The sequence below is a fragment of the Urocitellus parryii genome, chromosome 7 (genome assembly GCF_045843805.1).
Source record: "Urocitellus parryii isolate mUroPar1 chromosome 7, mUroPar1.hap1, whole genome shotgun sequence".
NCBI classification, from domain to species: Eukaryota; Metazoa; Chordata; class Mammalia; order Rodentia; family Sciuridae; genus Urocitellus; species Urocitellus parryii.
Window position 1 is genome coordinate 154,287,777 of NC_135537.1, and position 15,834 is coordinate 154,303,610.

A 15,834-nucleotide genomic window follows, 5' to 3' on the forward strand; every position below is an offset into this window, starting at 1 on the left:
CAAGTCTCACATTGTCCTGCTTTTTGTCTTCCCCTGCAGGGAAGGCTCTCTGCTTGGTGACCTTCCTGTCAATTAACCAGGCTGAATCCTTGTTCCTGGTTACCTGGGCACATGAAATGATCTTTCTTCCTGTTCCCTTTGTACTATGGGGTGCTAAAGGCATGAATCCAGAGTTGCCTCAATCTGTGTTTATCTCTGTGCACTTAGCAATGGATTTTAAAGCACTAGCCCTCTTCAGGTGATATTTTTGTGTAACATTTCAACATCATTTACAGCTGACTTTGCAGCCTTGTGGGCTTTGATAGAGATGGACTCTGATGGACAAATGAAAATAAAAACAAAATGTAAGAACAGTTTGGTTCACAGAAATGGCAATGGGCGAGAGAAGGAAGAGGCTAAACCTCAGTTAATAGGATACCTGCTTTTAGAGTTGATTCTTCAGTGACAGAACAAGATGAATGAAGAAAAAAAAAAATACCTGACCTACCTCTATTCACATGTCTGCACTTCAGGCAATAGAAGAATAAACAGAGATAAACCAAGCCTTCTAAAACATCTACCCAAACCATGCAGCCAAATCCTATTAGCTATGTGTTTGGGAAATGGGGGAAAGAAATAGGAAATAAGATAGATGCTTAAATTATCCCTGCCATTATCTGTAGGAGGGTATAGTTTACTCTGCTATTCCTAGGATCAGTTTCCCATGGGAAACTAGCTAAAATACATATTTCTGGGCCCTTACCCCAGACCTGAAAAAAATCAAAATTTCCAGGGGTAGGTCTGCAGAGTGCATCCAACTGACTCTCCAGGTGAGTGGCACAGATGCTCACTGCAGTGGAAGAGCCTCTGCTGTGGGTGGAGCATGCTGAAACCTAGGAGTGTCAGGACAGTGGTGCCACCTCCCTCCAACCCCTCCCCTTCGCCCTCCTCCCCATCTGAAGTGAGAGTCTTCCCAGAGAGTTTACCTGGTCTGATGGGGCTCTGCATACAGTTGGGAGATGGGATGCCAGGGTGAATGGGTGCTGAGGCCCGGCTGCTGAGGTCCATGACCGACTGGGCGGCTGAGGAAGCCGGCTGCAGCCCAGGAGGGTGAGGGCTGTGGTCATGCTGGGACGGGCTGGGGGGAATGCCATTTTCTGACAAAAACTCCTCCAGGTCCATGTACTCCAACTGGAAAGTATCTCCGTCGTACGGAAGGGTTTTGTCCCATAAGGTGGGTCCCAAAAATGCTGACTGGGGGACTGTCGGGCTGTTGCTCTCATCATCCAGCTTCTTTTCCTTGTCTTTATCTTTACCAAATGCTGCGGAACAAGGGAAAGTTGGGATTAAAAGAAGAAGAAGAAGAAGAAAGAAAAGTCGCTCTGACTACCCTGTCTGTTACAAAAGCACTCAGGAGCACCAGGCTCCTGGCTGCTGTTTTGGGGATTTAGAGTTAAAAGTTCAGGCAGGACATGGATCTCCGCCTGTTTTTTAACATCTTCCTATTTACTTTGGAAAGAAAGCACTAGTCAGTGGGATAGGGCTACAAGGCTGATCTGGGATAAAAACAAGAGAATAGTCTTCAGTGATTATTGGAGGAGATAAATTATTGAAATCTATAAAGTGAGAAAATAGCACCTGGGATTACATACAATGGATGTGACTTTTAAGAAAATCACCAAAAACCTGGCTTGACTTATCTTTCCGAAATTTATCACAGAAACAATATGAGGTCGCAGAGACTTACAAAGCCAGTGTGTTGGTGCTCTTAATCTTAGTAAAGCAGAAACTCTCCACCCTTTTCTAATACTTTGTATCCAGTACCTACTCTTCTTTGAAAGCCACTGGGCACATAGTATCTACTGCTGCTTTGAAAGCTGCAGGGGCATCATTGTTTTTTTGTTGTTTTGTTTTACAAAAGAAGTAAATAAAAAGTGCTTTCTTCTTTCTCTTCCCCAAACACTTAAGTATTATCCAAGTCACAAAAATGATACATTTATGCAAAGGTCAAAAGCTGGGCTATAGGAAAAGGTGAGTTATTCTATATATCTCTGATAGAATTGTGCAGCTATTTTGTACATGGAAATACTGCTCGCTAGATTAGGTCCTTAACAGGCGCTCTAGATTTTGCCAATTCTAGTACTCAGGAGTGGGTGGAACTGGGATTAAGGAATTTGCTTCTGAGTTTTTATCTCGCAGAAACACAGCCTCCATTCTAGCTCTCTACAGTCTCATCTGAGAATCTGGTTTAAAACACCCACAGAAGCAAAAGCCTGCAGCCAGACCCTTCCTCCAAAGGGCTATTCCGTAAGGGAAGAGGTAGGGAATGGTCTGCAGACCACAACCAAACACCTCAGCTCTTGCAATGCAACAGGTTGTCCCCTCCCAGAAAAGATGTGAATACTCTGAAGCTATGTGCAGCTCAATAATGTTTCAAGACTTTATGCATGAGCTGCATGATTCGCATTTGTTACTGTGAAATCAAAAGCATGAAACCGCACTGGCCCAATGACAAATCCCTGGGGGCATCAGTGGGGTTCCATGCCTCCTCTCATCTACGTACCCCTCCTCTAGCGCTACAGCCAAGGTTGTCTAGGGAAGGTTGGGGACTTACCACGAAAGGGCTCAGGCCAGAGGAGGCTCCTGCGCGGTTACACGTGAGCCTGCTCCGTTCTCTCCTCCCACCAGGAAAAGTGCACCGGCAAAGTGTCAGCGCTGGAGGCGTGCACGGCTGCCAGCCGAGAGACCACTCCCCCCACCAGCCCCCACCCCGCTGTTTCAATTACCCTTCAGCGGAAGAAAACGCGTCTCCACTCACACCTCCTCGAGTTTTACATACTAAACAACAACAGAAGCAGTAACACAATTCCAATACTCAGGCTACGCCCTTGAAGACCACCTCACTGGAGCCTCCAACCCCTACTAGGCCCCCAATATCTCCTCCCCAACCGAGGAGGCTCTGTCCTCCAGCAGACGGTTCCACTCTCGCTATTCTAAGCACCAATCCTGACCTGTCAAGTTTATCTCCCACCTGCGCTGCAGGAGCTGGTCCCCGTGGATGCTGGGCCAGGTCCCCAGCGCTATTGTAAATGTTGGTCAGGAGAGATCACCTCTTTTTATTGAGGAGGATGGGAGATGGGTGAGCTCCTTAATTTCCACAAAGCGAGGCTGGAGAGCTGGTGGGTCAGGGAGGGAAGGGGAGAGATGCTTCAGCAGGCCAACCGGGTGCCTGGCCAAGGAGGGGGCACCCCAGGAGCGTCGTCCCTCCCCAGAGCGGGACAGCCCGGATGGAAGAAGCGGCGGCGGCCGCTGCAGCGCTCACCGTCTTCGTGATGAAGGGGGAGCTTCAGCGGGTTCTCCAGCAGAGACCTGAGCACGCCGTAGGGAGGCGGGATAAAGGTGGGGTTCAGGGGGAGCTGTCGGGACATTTTCTCCATCGCGAAGCGCTCAGTTTTTTTTTTCTTTCAAAAAGAAAGACAATCACCCCCCGAAATATTGCTGAGCTTTTTCCTCCGTTCTTTGCCAAAGTACTCGCTTTCAAAGCGGTGGAGAGACACGGGAAGAAAAAAAAATTACTTATATCTTTATAAATACATCTGCATAAAAATATTTTTTTAAAAAAATCAAAAACAACTTTGGGGTTCTCGGTGCAGACAGTCCCAGGAGGGCGCGCCAAGTGCCCGCGGGCTCCAGGGCGACGCGCAGGATGCTCTCACCTGCCTCGAACCCCTCGCCTTGCAAAAATGTTCCAAATTGCAAAATAGAAAGAAAAAATATAGAGAGAGACGGCTGCAGAAGGACAGACGGCACCAACCCGTCCCTAGCCCCCAGTGCGAGCACCCGCGGCGCCGCGCCGTCCCACCCCACCCCCCTCCCCGCGCCTGCAGCCGCTGCTCCCCGCGCTCCGCGGCCCAGCAGCGCCGGGTTCAGCGCATCCGGCAGCCCATGTGCCGCGGCCCTGACAAGAGTGACGTCAGGGCCCGCACCGCGCGCCGATAGGCGTGCAGGGGCGGGGCCCCGAGGGGCACCACCTACCGGCTCCGCCCAGCCGCTCCTGAGTGTTTAGCATCGGCGCGCGCGCTGATTTTCCAAGACTTTGCTGCACTGGCGGGCGGCGTAAAGGAGTTGTTCAGAGAATTCCTATGGCCCCAGACCTGGGCTCAGCATGTATTTTTTTTTTTTTGGTCAGAGTGGAAAGAGAAATTAGGAATTTATATTAGTAGTTTGCAACCTGGAAATAAACTTTGGAGTTAAAAAAAACGCCGACACCCAGGCAACACCCCGGATTCATTAAATTAGACCCTCTGGGGTGATATCCAGACATTAATTGTTTTGAAAGCTTCCCAAGCAGTCAACTTTGGGAAAGACTGGTTTAGATCGAATTAAAGGAAAAGACTTATAAATATTTCTCCTGGACCCAGCTCAGCCTAGCACCTTCTTTCTTGCTCTGCTCCCATAACCACCCCAAATTACTTCCTTGAAATCAGAATAGTGTGCAAAAAGTAGAATGGAAAGGAGAGCAACGGAATGAACTGCTGTCAACTGTCTCATGCCGTCCGAGGTATTAAGTGAGATATTGGCCTGAAATGGCGTGAGGGACACAGAGGGACATATGCACTGCGTTCAGATTTTAGGAATGTTTGCAGGACCCAGTACATCTCTGCTTGGGTCAAGTTACAAGATCTTCACAGTAAATAAAATGATTTTGCTTAATATTTCTTAAGGGTGTCTCGGTGTTCTCAGCTGTAAGGGCAGCAGCAGCGCCTCCCTCCCCGTTTGACCCCACCGTGAGTTGTCCCCGCCCAAACCTCTCATGCCCCGCCAGGTGTGGTGTGGAATTCCCGCACTAGGACAGGCAGCGCGTTGACCTCCAGCCTCACCGCCATGGAGAGCCACGGACCTGCAAAAGGGTTCATGTCTCGCTCCCTATATCGCCTAAGAAGAGGATCACTTGATCTGGGGAAGGTTCTGCAAGAATGAATGAGCACAGGTTAAAGAAAACCTGATTTCAGCGAGACATGAAGTCTTTGGGAGCCTAGGCTGATGCATCCTGGGCTAGGGTGAGAGGTCCAGTCTTAATAGGATTAATTTCCATGGGGCTGTCCAAAGCCAAGAGACCAAAAGGGGCACCAGAGGAGTCCAGCTGAGCTGCAGGTTTCTCATAGAGGGACTTAGGATCTAGTGACCTTTACCTTTTCTCATTCTCAAATCATGACAAAGGGGTAACATTAACATTCCAAGTGAGAAGCTGTTGCAATGTTTCAGATTCTAGAAACATCAGACTTTTAGTTAACTGCACATGTATTTATTGAACAGCCCTGTATGACAGTGACTATGCTGGGACTGACTAGATAAAGATGAATGATATAATTCTAATTCAAAGTTTAGGGTCTAGCATATAAGCAAACCTTATAATATAGACGTAAAATAATAGGTGCAGGTAATATGAGAACTTTTTTTTTTTTTTTTTTTTTTTTTGGATGAAGAATGAGAATGTCTGACCTGGGCTTGCCAAGGGTCTTTCATGAATTTTCCAAATCCTTCCATTGTTATCCCGTTTTTCATGCAAGAAGGGAGTTTTCCACTATTCTTTGGAGAGAAGGAACGCATCTGCCTAACATCTCCCTACCACTCATAAACTATAATAGCAGAAAGCAACCTCTCAGCCTGGTTAGAAATAGATTACAGATTCCATGTGCATAAAAAGAGGCACAATCTAGGCTTCCTGTAACAGTCCACTTTCATTGCTCAGCACACTCAAAATGCACCACCACTCATGGCTCTAGGAGCGTGTCCTTGCCCCACCCCCATGCCATTTCCAGACACGAAGCCCTTTGCAGCTTAAAGTATCTGTTTTCCCACTACCTGAGAGCCTGGCACTCTGGCTTGGAAATTACATTTATTATTGCAAGTGCATGAACTGTCACTGGGGTCTCTTGGGAATTTGATTGATATAATTCAATTCCTCTGAGCCTGTTCAACTCTGGATATGGACCTCCTTGGCTCCCTCTCCTTTCTAGCTCAGCCTTCTCAAGTGTTTTTGCTACTTATATTTATAACTAGTATAAGCATTGACTAGTTCTCAAATTAACTCCATTTCTTAAGATAAATGAAAGTGGTACATCTTTCCTATTCTGTTTAGATGGCAATTTATAAATTTTAGTTTTCATTAAGCTATGAGTGTGCATCTCACCAGCCCCCTTCCCAGCCTTCCCCACAAGTGTAGAAGGCTGCCCAGGTAAAAAGAAAATAGGCTATAGAAGAAACCAAAGCTTATATTGGATATAAAGGTTATACCAAAGGTTATATTATTCCTAATGTTAGATAGGAACATTACTTTGTGCTTTATAAGAGAATGGACTCCCTCAGGCTAATTTTTAAATGGACATATCTCTACAAATCAGCATGAAACTCAACCTGCACCTGTGCCCAGAGATAGCAGCCCCTCACAAATGCTTAGCACGTGATCACTTACAAAGCCCCTCCACAAGTGTGTGATTAGTCCCAATCATTCCATGAAGAAAGCAATGATTTCTATTCTTAAGTAACAGTTCTCTCCAAAACCTAATGGTTAAAACAACAACCCTTTTATTGTTTCTCATCCTGGGCTGGGTTCTGCTCTTCTGGGACTTAGACGTGGCTGGCCTCTTTCACAGCATGGCCTTTCCACATTTCCTTCTTCCATGGTCTTTCATGTGTTTGGTCCAGCAGGCTGGACAGAATTCCTTACACAGTATCTCAGGGCTGCCAAGAGCCTGCAATCCAGGATAAGTCCCACCAAGCAGTCCTCAACCAGCCTCTGCTGAAAAAGGACTAGACAGGGCATGGGAGTTGGATGGCTATCATAGTTCATTGGGCATCACCAAAGTAACTACCTTAGCCATTCAGTTATTTTATCTTCATATGAAGGCAAATAATATTAGATAATTTACTGAACACTACTAGAGCAAGATCTTCTGACCATAAATAAGTCCCATGTGTCACTGGTTGAATATATGTCCACTTATTCATTCAGTGTTCTTTCAAAACAACTATGTATACACCTCTGAATGGGATGCAAAGATAAATCAGATGCAGCAAGACATGGTGTCAGAGGGGAGCTCACACTCTGGGTGGGGATGTACCATGTGTGATTAATATAATGTTGAAAGTGATGTTCTAAGAGGAACACAAAGAGTACTGGAGAGATGGGTAATATAAAGAGATTTGCTTAGAGAAGAACTTTTAGAGATGTCTACCAGTTTGGTTTCTCTGTGTCCTTCCTTACCCATGCAGGTCACTTCCGGAGTGCCTCTATATCCCATCCCTATTCCTGAGTCCTGTACTAATGTTGTGCATCTTTAGCATCCGGGTTTGAAGAACTGTGCCAATTGCCCCTCTTTAGAGCATTCAGCTGACTTTTCAAAGAAGGAGGAATACACATGTGCGGAAGCTCCACACATGTATCTGTCCTAAAAATAAGACTGACCATAGAAAGAGAGGTTTCTCAGAATCAATTTCTTAAAAGATTCCATGCCAGATGTGTGGGGCCCTTCTCTGTTCTGAAGTTCTAGACATCAACCTTTTGCCCAGCCAGTGGCTTCTACCTGTCCGGCCATTTGGGGAGATTTAATGATGAGGTTAGGTAGCGAGGTCTTTTTGCAGCCTGGTAGGGGCAGATGTGAGGCAGTCATCTTGGCACTGGCTCTGTGGGATGCAGTGTCCATGTTTCAGATCCCCCAGTGGGAGTGAAACCAAGTTCAGCACACAGAGCCGGAACAAGGACCTGTCATCATCTCTTCTGGGGGCCGGGAGCTTGGGGTAGATGCAGGTAAGAACTGGGATTCTGAAGGGCTTTGTACACCACTGAGCCAAAGCTCTTGATGAACCTGTTTGTCCTGTTGCCAGAAGGGTACTTGATCCCCGAATTAATTCAGAAGTGAAATGCATCCTTATGCCTACACCAGGCTGGTGACTTCTCTCCTTCCTGACATCTCTAACTCAGCTAAAATACAAAAGGAAAATGAGGTTTCATTGGTGTAACCAAGGAAGACCCTCAAACCTATTCGCCGGGTGCAGGAATATGCAAACCAGAAACGAAAAACAATATTAAAATGTTTGTTAGGAAGTTAAACTCTGTTTTAAAGAATGGCCCATGTAAAGGATCGTGGGTAGGCTTCCCTACCCCTTCCCTACATTCTATATTGCTCTGGTAAATTTGAGTGGCAAAGACTAAGATAGGTAGGACGCACTGCCCCAGTCATGTATATGTATTTATAATCAGGGAATAGTTGGATTTACATATAAGCCATAGGAAAGAAGGTGAGGGAAACTTGTGTAAAACAGTAAGAAAGAAAAGAAGGATATGCGTGGCAAAGGGAGAGGGAGAAAGAAACCAGTGCAGTGTATTTTAGCAGAGTGAGCAGGATTATGGGCCAGACACACCTGTGTACCTGCTGCTACTGCTACTACTGCTATAAATATTAACGACATAAAGAAGGAGACAAAGGCCTATTTGTTATGTGCTTAACCGTGTTCTGGCACAGCATCAAACTTTTTATATATTATTTATTACTTGCATCGGCAAAGTGGAGTGTGTATATAGCATTTTTATCTCCGTCTTACAGATGAGGCCCAGAGACAGGAGTGACTTGCATGTCCCTATGCCTCGCTGAGACCCAGACAAGCTATGAGTTGAAAGCAACTCTGCTTGACTCCACCCAGTAAATGAGTGACAAACATCGATTCAATAGACTTACTGGATTTCCAGCAGATTCCAATTCTGCCTCTGTCTTGTGATCTTGGATGACCTCTCTGATCTCTTGTTGTCTTTGTGTGAAATACAAACTGATGGCGGCGTTTCCCAACTTGCCCAGTCACTAGGAGAATTAAATGTAATGCATGTAGAGACTCTTGGTGAATGTTGAAGGAGGGTCTAATGTGCCAGCTTATTATTCAGGATACTTTTGCATTTTCTGGTTTCTCTCCTCCTTTGTAGTGTTGTACCCACCTATAAATCTGTACACATGTGTATTAAACTCTTGGTATTAGAAGCTACTTTCTGCCTAAGCACACATACCCTTTTTTTTCTTATTCTTTTTTTCCCCTCTCACAAGGGGCAGCTACATTCTCTGGTTCCCAGTCTCCAAAAGAAATGCACACTGCAGATAGTCGTTCACCCTGAGTAGGAAAGGAATGTCCTACATCATATGAAGGGGGACAGTAATAGAAGTGAATTATTTATTTAAGCAATACTTTTAAATTATTTCAAGTCTAGTAAACACAGGGAGGTAGAGACAGTGAAGGTACAGAGGTGAGAAATCACCCTGACCCAGAATTAGTATTTAATTTGGTTGGAATCAGCTGTTGATCAGGTTTACCCAAATCAACAATATTCTAAAAATATCATTTCCATATGTTAGTTAATTAGAGTGCATTATTAGTTCAAACAGGAGGAGAAGGAGACCACAAAATTGGCCAAGGGCATACCTGCCTTCACAGACTTCCTGCAGACCTGGGGAGAGCCGGAACAAAGACTTATCACCATGCAAGGATTTAGGACCAACTTCTCTCCATTCATTGTGTCTTAATCCTAAGACAAATGTTTTGATTCATCCACCTTGTCACCATCCTCTGTGGAGTTCCTGGGGTTTCGTGTGAGCCATGTCAAAAGTGATTGTCCAACCTTATGCCTGTAAATGGGTGTCTTTGTTGGGCCATGGGTAATGGGTCCAGTGATTAGAGGCCAAGGCATCTGGTTGAACTCAGACACGTGGCGTGTGCCGTGTGCAACCAGATGAGCCTGGCATGGCTTTCCTTTAGAAAGGAGCTCTTTCTAAAGAGCACGCCAGGTATGTTGAACTTCAAGCCATACTTCAAAATTCGTCTCAGCTGAACAATGTGTTCCCTGCCCTGCAGACGGGTCGCTCTCCCTGGGAGCTTTCTTGCCCAGGATGGAATCAGAGCAAGGAAAGGGAGTAGATGGCAGGAGGCAGTGCCAGCCGGGTGCACACATGCTGCCCGAGTGCTCCCCTCCCAGTGAGGAAGTGTGTGGATGTGGACATTTCCATCCCAGGGATTTGGAGCCTGGTGAGAGAGGCAGCTGGAAGGGTCCCGGAGGGTTCTGCTTGGCCCCGGGGATGGCTTCAGATCTTCTCACCCTGGGGCAGACTCCTCCCAAGGTTACTCTCTTCCTCTTCACCATGCCTCGTGGGCATCGCATCTGCTGGTCTGCGCACAGGCTCTGGAGGCAGCGTTCCTGACTCTCTGGGCTCTGGTTTCACCAGGCTCCAGGCACACCACTCTCCATCTGTTAATTCATTCTGATGTCAGGCAGGGAACATGAAGATAGATGAGCTTTCGTCAGGTCTGCTTTCCTGAGACGACCACCTCATCGTCTTCTCCTCGAGGCACCCAACACTGATGGAGGCTCTGCAGGGCCAGGCCCTGGGCTGGGGGCTGAGGATTGGAGCAGAGGGGAGGGAGAATGGTCACAGGGTCAGGAAAAGAGGCAGCCACTTAGCCCCATGTCTATCTCGATATAACGGAGACCGGGAAAGGGAGCTGGAAGGGAAATGTGTTGACCCTGAAAGGACTGGGGGAAAGTCTTCATAGAGGAGCCTCAGGGGAGGTTTGAGGGTAGACCAGGAGAAGATCAAGGCTGCTGAGAATGGGAGAGGCATGCCAGGTCAGGATGCACAGGCCCCAATAGCACAGCTTGAACTACTGGCGGCTCTGTTTTCTGGAAGGCAAAGTTTATGAGAGAGGAAGAATGACACCGAAGATTGTAACAATAACAATTACTCTTTGTCAAGCACTGACTAGGCAAGGCACTGTGCTAAAAGGTTTGCATGCACCATTGCAATCCGTCTTTAAAATAACTCTGTGAGACAGGATCTAATAGTTATTGCTGGTGAAAACTCTTAGTTGTATCAGAGCCCAACGTCAAACTGGCTCAGGTGAATGGGGAAGCTCTGAAAACCTCTCCACCACCTTTCCACAGTCTCTGGTTTTTCTTTGTGTTGTCTTCTTTCTCTCTGCAAATGCCTCTTCCCCACTCCAGTTCGTGCAATGTTCAGCCAGGAGTTTCACGTGGGTGGGTGGCTTTCCTCCTCCAGAGAGGGGCAAATTCTCTTCCTTAGTTTTAGTTAAAAAAAAAAATCCCCAAGAAAAGCTTAGATGGATCCAGTTTAGGGCAGCTACCCATTCTTGGAATAAGTAGCAATAATCTGGGTGGGGATGGTAAGAATGTCATGTTACCACTCTGATTGGGACCCAGGGTTGGAGTAGAAGGAGGAGCCATTTCCAAGAGGAGGGCTTCTGGGCGGACAAAAGTCACAAGTGCCTTCTGCATTCTCCATCTTACAGCTGAAGGTGGAGCGGCTTGGGGAGGTCAAACAGCTGATTCGCTACAGACACTGCAATCCAGTCTGTCTATCTCAGTGGTTCTCGAATAAGAGCTCTGGAATAAAACGAGGAACTCAAATCCTGGCTCCACCACCTGTTTGCAGGGTGACTTTGAGCAAGTCACTTAGCTTCTTGGTGTCGCTGTGAGAATAGTAATTGTGCCAACCTCAGGTGAGCAGCACAGACTAGTACCTGGATCCAAGTTGGCCTCAACACACACCAACAGTCATGCTCCCTTGCTTGCTTGGCTTTCCCCTCCTCATCGGATGGATGCCGGTCTCCATCTCCAGTGCCCAACTCGGCTGCCACTCCTCGGTGAAGCCTTCCTGATGTCCCCAAAATTAGCGCTTCTTTGTGCTCCTGAAATTCTTGTTTTTACACCCATCTCCCCACCTCAGGAGTGTGGTTCCTCCCTCTAGACATTCATCTTTCTACCTAACGCTGTTCTTCCCGTCACATAGAGGCCTTGGATCACTGTGTGAAGGCATTAATATTTAGATTCCACTAGGGCAACACCAAAATGCAGAATCTTCTATCTGGTCGGTCTGCTGAAGGCTTGTTTTCTCTCGCTCTCACGTTTCCACCATTCTTACATGCCCGCCTCTCACGGAGTGAAAAATATCATTTACAGAGTTCAGCAGCTTGGCCCTTCCTCCTTTGCCAGTCAGCTTTTATCCAAATCCGCATGGTAGTCGTGTTTGTTCTCAATGCTTCCCAGATTCTCCGTTACCTCTGCAGCTTGGGTTTCTGTTTACCTGCTAGGACTTAACCCTGACCACTCAGCTCTCCTTTCTTTTAGTTTCTGGACACAGGGCATCACAATGATTTCCCCTCCAAGTGAGCACTGCTGTCATGTTGGTAGTCTTGTGACTCCAGTTGCCACAGAGTCTCTGCTTAAGTAATGACAATTCTCTGATAACTAATAATCTGGGTATCCCATACCACATCCCCAAGTGTCCTGAGTACTTTGCTAAGAAAATAGCAGGTAGCTTGTGTGTGTGTTTGGGGAGGGGATTCCATTTTTATTTTTTATTTTTTTGTTTTAATCTTATAGAATTGAGCCATTCTGGTCCTGAAAGACAAAAGCCATACTCAATTGCTCCTTATCAGTAGCTGTCAAACTTTATAGCACCAAAGTTCAGCGGAGCTCCTCAGAATGCAGATTCCTGGGCCTGCGGCCAAATGCTTTTGTTCAACAGTCTGTGAGTCTTGACATCTTTAATTTGATCATCCCAGCAACGACTCTATTTGAATTAGGGTCGCATTCACAGGTTCTGGGGTTTATGAGTTGGACACAAATTTTGGGGAGAACATAAATCAACCCAGTTTAAAGGTTATTCTGATTTATGGGGTCCCAGAATCCCACTATAAAAAAAAATCAACAACAAAAAACACTGCCATATACAAGTTTAGAGCACATCTTGACATTAGCTACCATGAAATCCAGACAGTTCCACAGTAGGGTACTAGTAAGTTGAAAAGATTAGAAATAAGAGAGGAGAATGGTCTTTTGCAGCTGAGCACATATTCCTGTCAGTGAAGGGCTAAGGATGAAAGGGAAAAGGGTCCATTTCTTTCTCTTGTTCTTTTTTTTTTTTTCCTGTCTTCAACCTGTCCCTGGCTCCTAAATACCTGCTCTTTTTCCCCCCTCTCCAGCCACCAGTTTCAGACACTTTGGCTCTAAAACCAAAGTTTTAGGCACAAATATTTCATCTAAGTCACAAGCATTGAATCTCTTGCTAGACATCTATGAATGAATGAGCAAACACAAAACAAAGGAAGTATTTTTCTCTTCTTTCTTTTTTTTTTTTCAAAGAGAGTGTGAGAGAGAGAGGGAAAGAGAGAGTATTTTAATATTTATTTTTTAGTTCTTGGCGGAGAGGCCGCACGCATGCCAGGCGAGCGCGCTACCGTTTGAGCCACATCCCCAGCCCCATTTTTCTCTTCTTTCAATCCACTCAGGATTTTGTATGTCGACCCTTGAAAAAGAATTAACCTCCCCCCCCCATAATCCTCATCCAGGTTTCCCCCTCCCTCTATCTTATCAGTATAATTTCACCCATGAGATAAGGTTCCTCCTCTTTCTCTTCCTGTGTGTTAGTCACCTTCCCCAATCCTGTTTCAAGCCAAATAAGGCTTTAAAGGCAAGGATCTGCAATAATACCTGCTCTTTCTGCAAGAGTCTCGTCGTCTTAATTTTCACGGCTGCAATCTGCCTTGTCTACAAGGGGCTCGTCTCCTTTGCCGTATGTTCATTTCCTGTACACCTAATCCTCCACCTATCAGTTACAAATCCTTTCGCTGTTTCCCCCCTCCTTAGACAAGACACAGTTTTCCTTTTATAGGTCTGCATTCTCTTCTCTCAAGCAGTTCCCAGGACCTTCTTCAGAAACTGTGGCCCATCCCTGACATCAGGGTTCAGGGCCATGCACACTGGACTCCAACCTATAGTTCTCCTTCCCTCTGCTAACTCCATTCTCAGAAGTGTTCTCAGAAATTCAGCCCCAACGACCTCTGTAGTGGTGCTCACCTACCCACTTCCTTGACTCTGCTAGCTCTTCTTCCCCTGGTGAATCCACTTCACATAGCAACATGGCTCATCTAATGGAATATGGATGGAGCCAAAGAAAGCAGATGCCAAGAGTATGGGATGTAAAGGGTTTCTGTGATTCTAGGAGCCATCATACTCTTGGAGTGGGTGGGAGACTGAGAACTGTTCAACCGCTGATGCTCTGGGCAAGAAAAGCATGATTTGCATGCAGTATTGATTCTTCCCAAGGACAATACTCTTACCAGAGCTGATTTCAAGCTATTAATGTGAAGTCCCTTAACACAGAATCGGGGAGAGGTGCGCTGTTTCACTGGGGAATGTGGTATTTCCACCAGACAGATTCCATAGATAAATAACCTCAAGGGCATAAATAACAGTACCATGTAGTAATAAAATGAGATGCTGTAGACCTTGACGGTTTTTACAGACACTCACTCGTGTGCCAAGTGTGGAAGCCCCTATAGCTAATGCCACCTAAGAACACAGAATTAAAATGTCTCCAGGTGTCCCGCAGCACGTTTGATTTCCACCATGTTGAATACTCCCAATCTAATCCACACTTATTCAGCTGCTTAATGAATGAGCTATGTTCGGGGCACTTTTTTTTTTTGGACAGTTTTATTGAGGTCTAATTGTCATACAATAAAGTACACATGATTAGGCATCCAATTTGACAAGTCTTGACCTCTGTTTATACCCACGACACCATCACCATAATTAAGATAATGAAAATATCCCTCCCTCTCCGAGTTACCTTCTGCCCCTTTGTGTTCTTCCCCCTGCCCCTTGCTCCCTCCTCCTTCCCCAGGCCATGTAGATCTGCTTCCTGCTACTATATCTTAGTTTGCATTTTCTTGAATCCCTCACTTTTGCTTTTGATGTAATTTATTTAACGTGAAGTTTATGTAAATCTGTCTTTGGTCATGTCCGAGATTTATGACCAGCTCCTAAACTGAGAATGTGATGACTGACCCTCAAAAGCAGCAAGGAGCCTGCTCCAGCACACGGTGGGTGGGCAAGTGAACAGAGTGGACATCAGGGGACACCCTGGACTTGGGGGGTACTGCCCTGATCCTTTATGTGGGGACTGGATACGTAGGGATTTCCACATCATTAAAATGTATGCAGCTGCTTGCTTTTGTACCATGTGGGCTTTCCTGAATGTGTGTTAGACTTTAATAAAATTTACTCCCAGCAAAAGGCGCTAGGATTAAAAGGGAGAAGGGGATTGGAGGGGATTGGAATATCTATCTTCTGGATTTAAAACCTTCCTCCAGCTTTCTGCTTCATTTCAGTTAACAGTCTGACCTCCTTATCATGGCTTTTCACTGTGGGGTTCTGACCCTGGACTATACTTCCAGCTTCTCTTCCTCAAGCCTGGCTCCTTAAACCGACTTCCCTTCCTTCCCCCATCCCTCCTTTTTCTTTCTCTTCTTTTCTTTCTCCTTTTCCTTTCTCTCTTTGCCTGCCTTCCTTCATACTTTGAAAATGTGTCCTTGTTTGTGTCCAGTCTGCGGCCCACACTAACATGTCTGCTCTGCCAATCATCCAAATCTTGTTCATCAGTGTGACTCAGGCACAGCATTAGGTACCTCAAAGATAAGGTACCTCATGCTGGTGGATAAGTGGATAAGGCCTCTAGCTCTTGGTTTTCTTGGGGAAGGCAGGGAAGCTATGTCTGGGGATGTGTGGATCTGAGAAATGGGATCAGAGGATTCAAGGAACAGGAACAGGAGTCAGACTAAAATGCTGGCTGAGAAGCCCTCTGGGTCATCCCCACACTAGCTGAAGGTTCCACATCTTGTTACTGAGCTTTTTGTGGCTGGGACCAAAATACCTAAAGAAAGGAAGACAAGTCTATTCTGAGTCGTGGTTTCAGAGATTCAGTTCATAGTAGGCTAACTCCACTGCTCTGGGCC

General features: G+C 46.1%; 1 protein-coding gene across 3 annotated transcripts in view; it reads right to left on the bottom strand.

Annotated features, from left to right (window-relative positions):
• Positions 1 to 3,819, bottom strand: part of Hlf (HLF transcription factor, PAR bZIP family member) — a 51,881-nt gene extending 48,062 nt beyond the window's left edge. For 2 of the 3 annotated variants that reach the window (XM_026407802.2, XM_026407801.2), the window contains exons 1-2: positions 3,302 to 3,819; positions 966 to 1,301 (exon numbers count right to left, since the gene is read on the bottom strand). In XM_026407802.2, coding sequence (XP_026263587.2) covers positions 966 to 1,301; positions 3,302 to 3,416 — 451 coding nt within the window. In that variant the 5' untranslated portion in view covers positions 3,417 to 3,819. Of the gene's footprint in view, positions 1 to 965; positions 1,302 to 2,593; positions 2,761 to 3,301 lie in introns of those variants that run through there. The other variant, XM_077800726.1, reaches the window with a different exon arrangement.
• Positions 3,820 to 15,834: the final 12,015 nt, after the last annotated feature.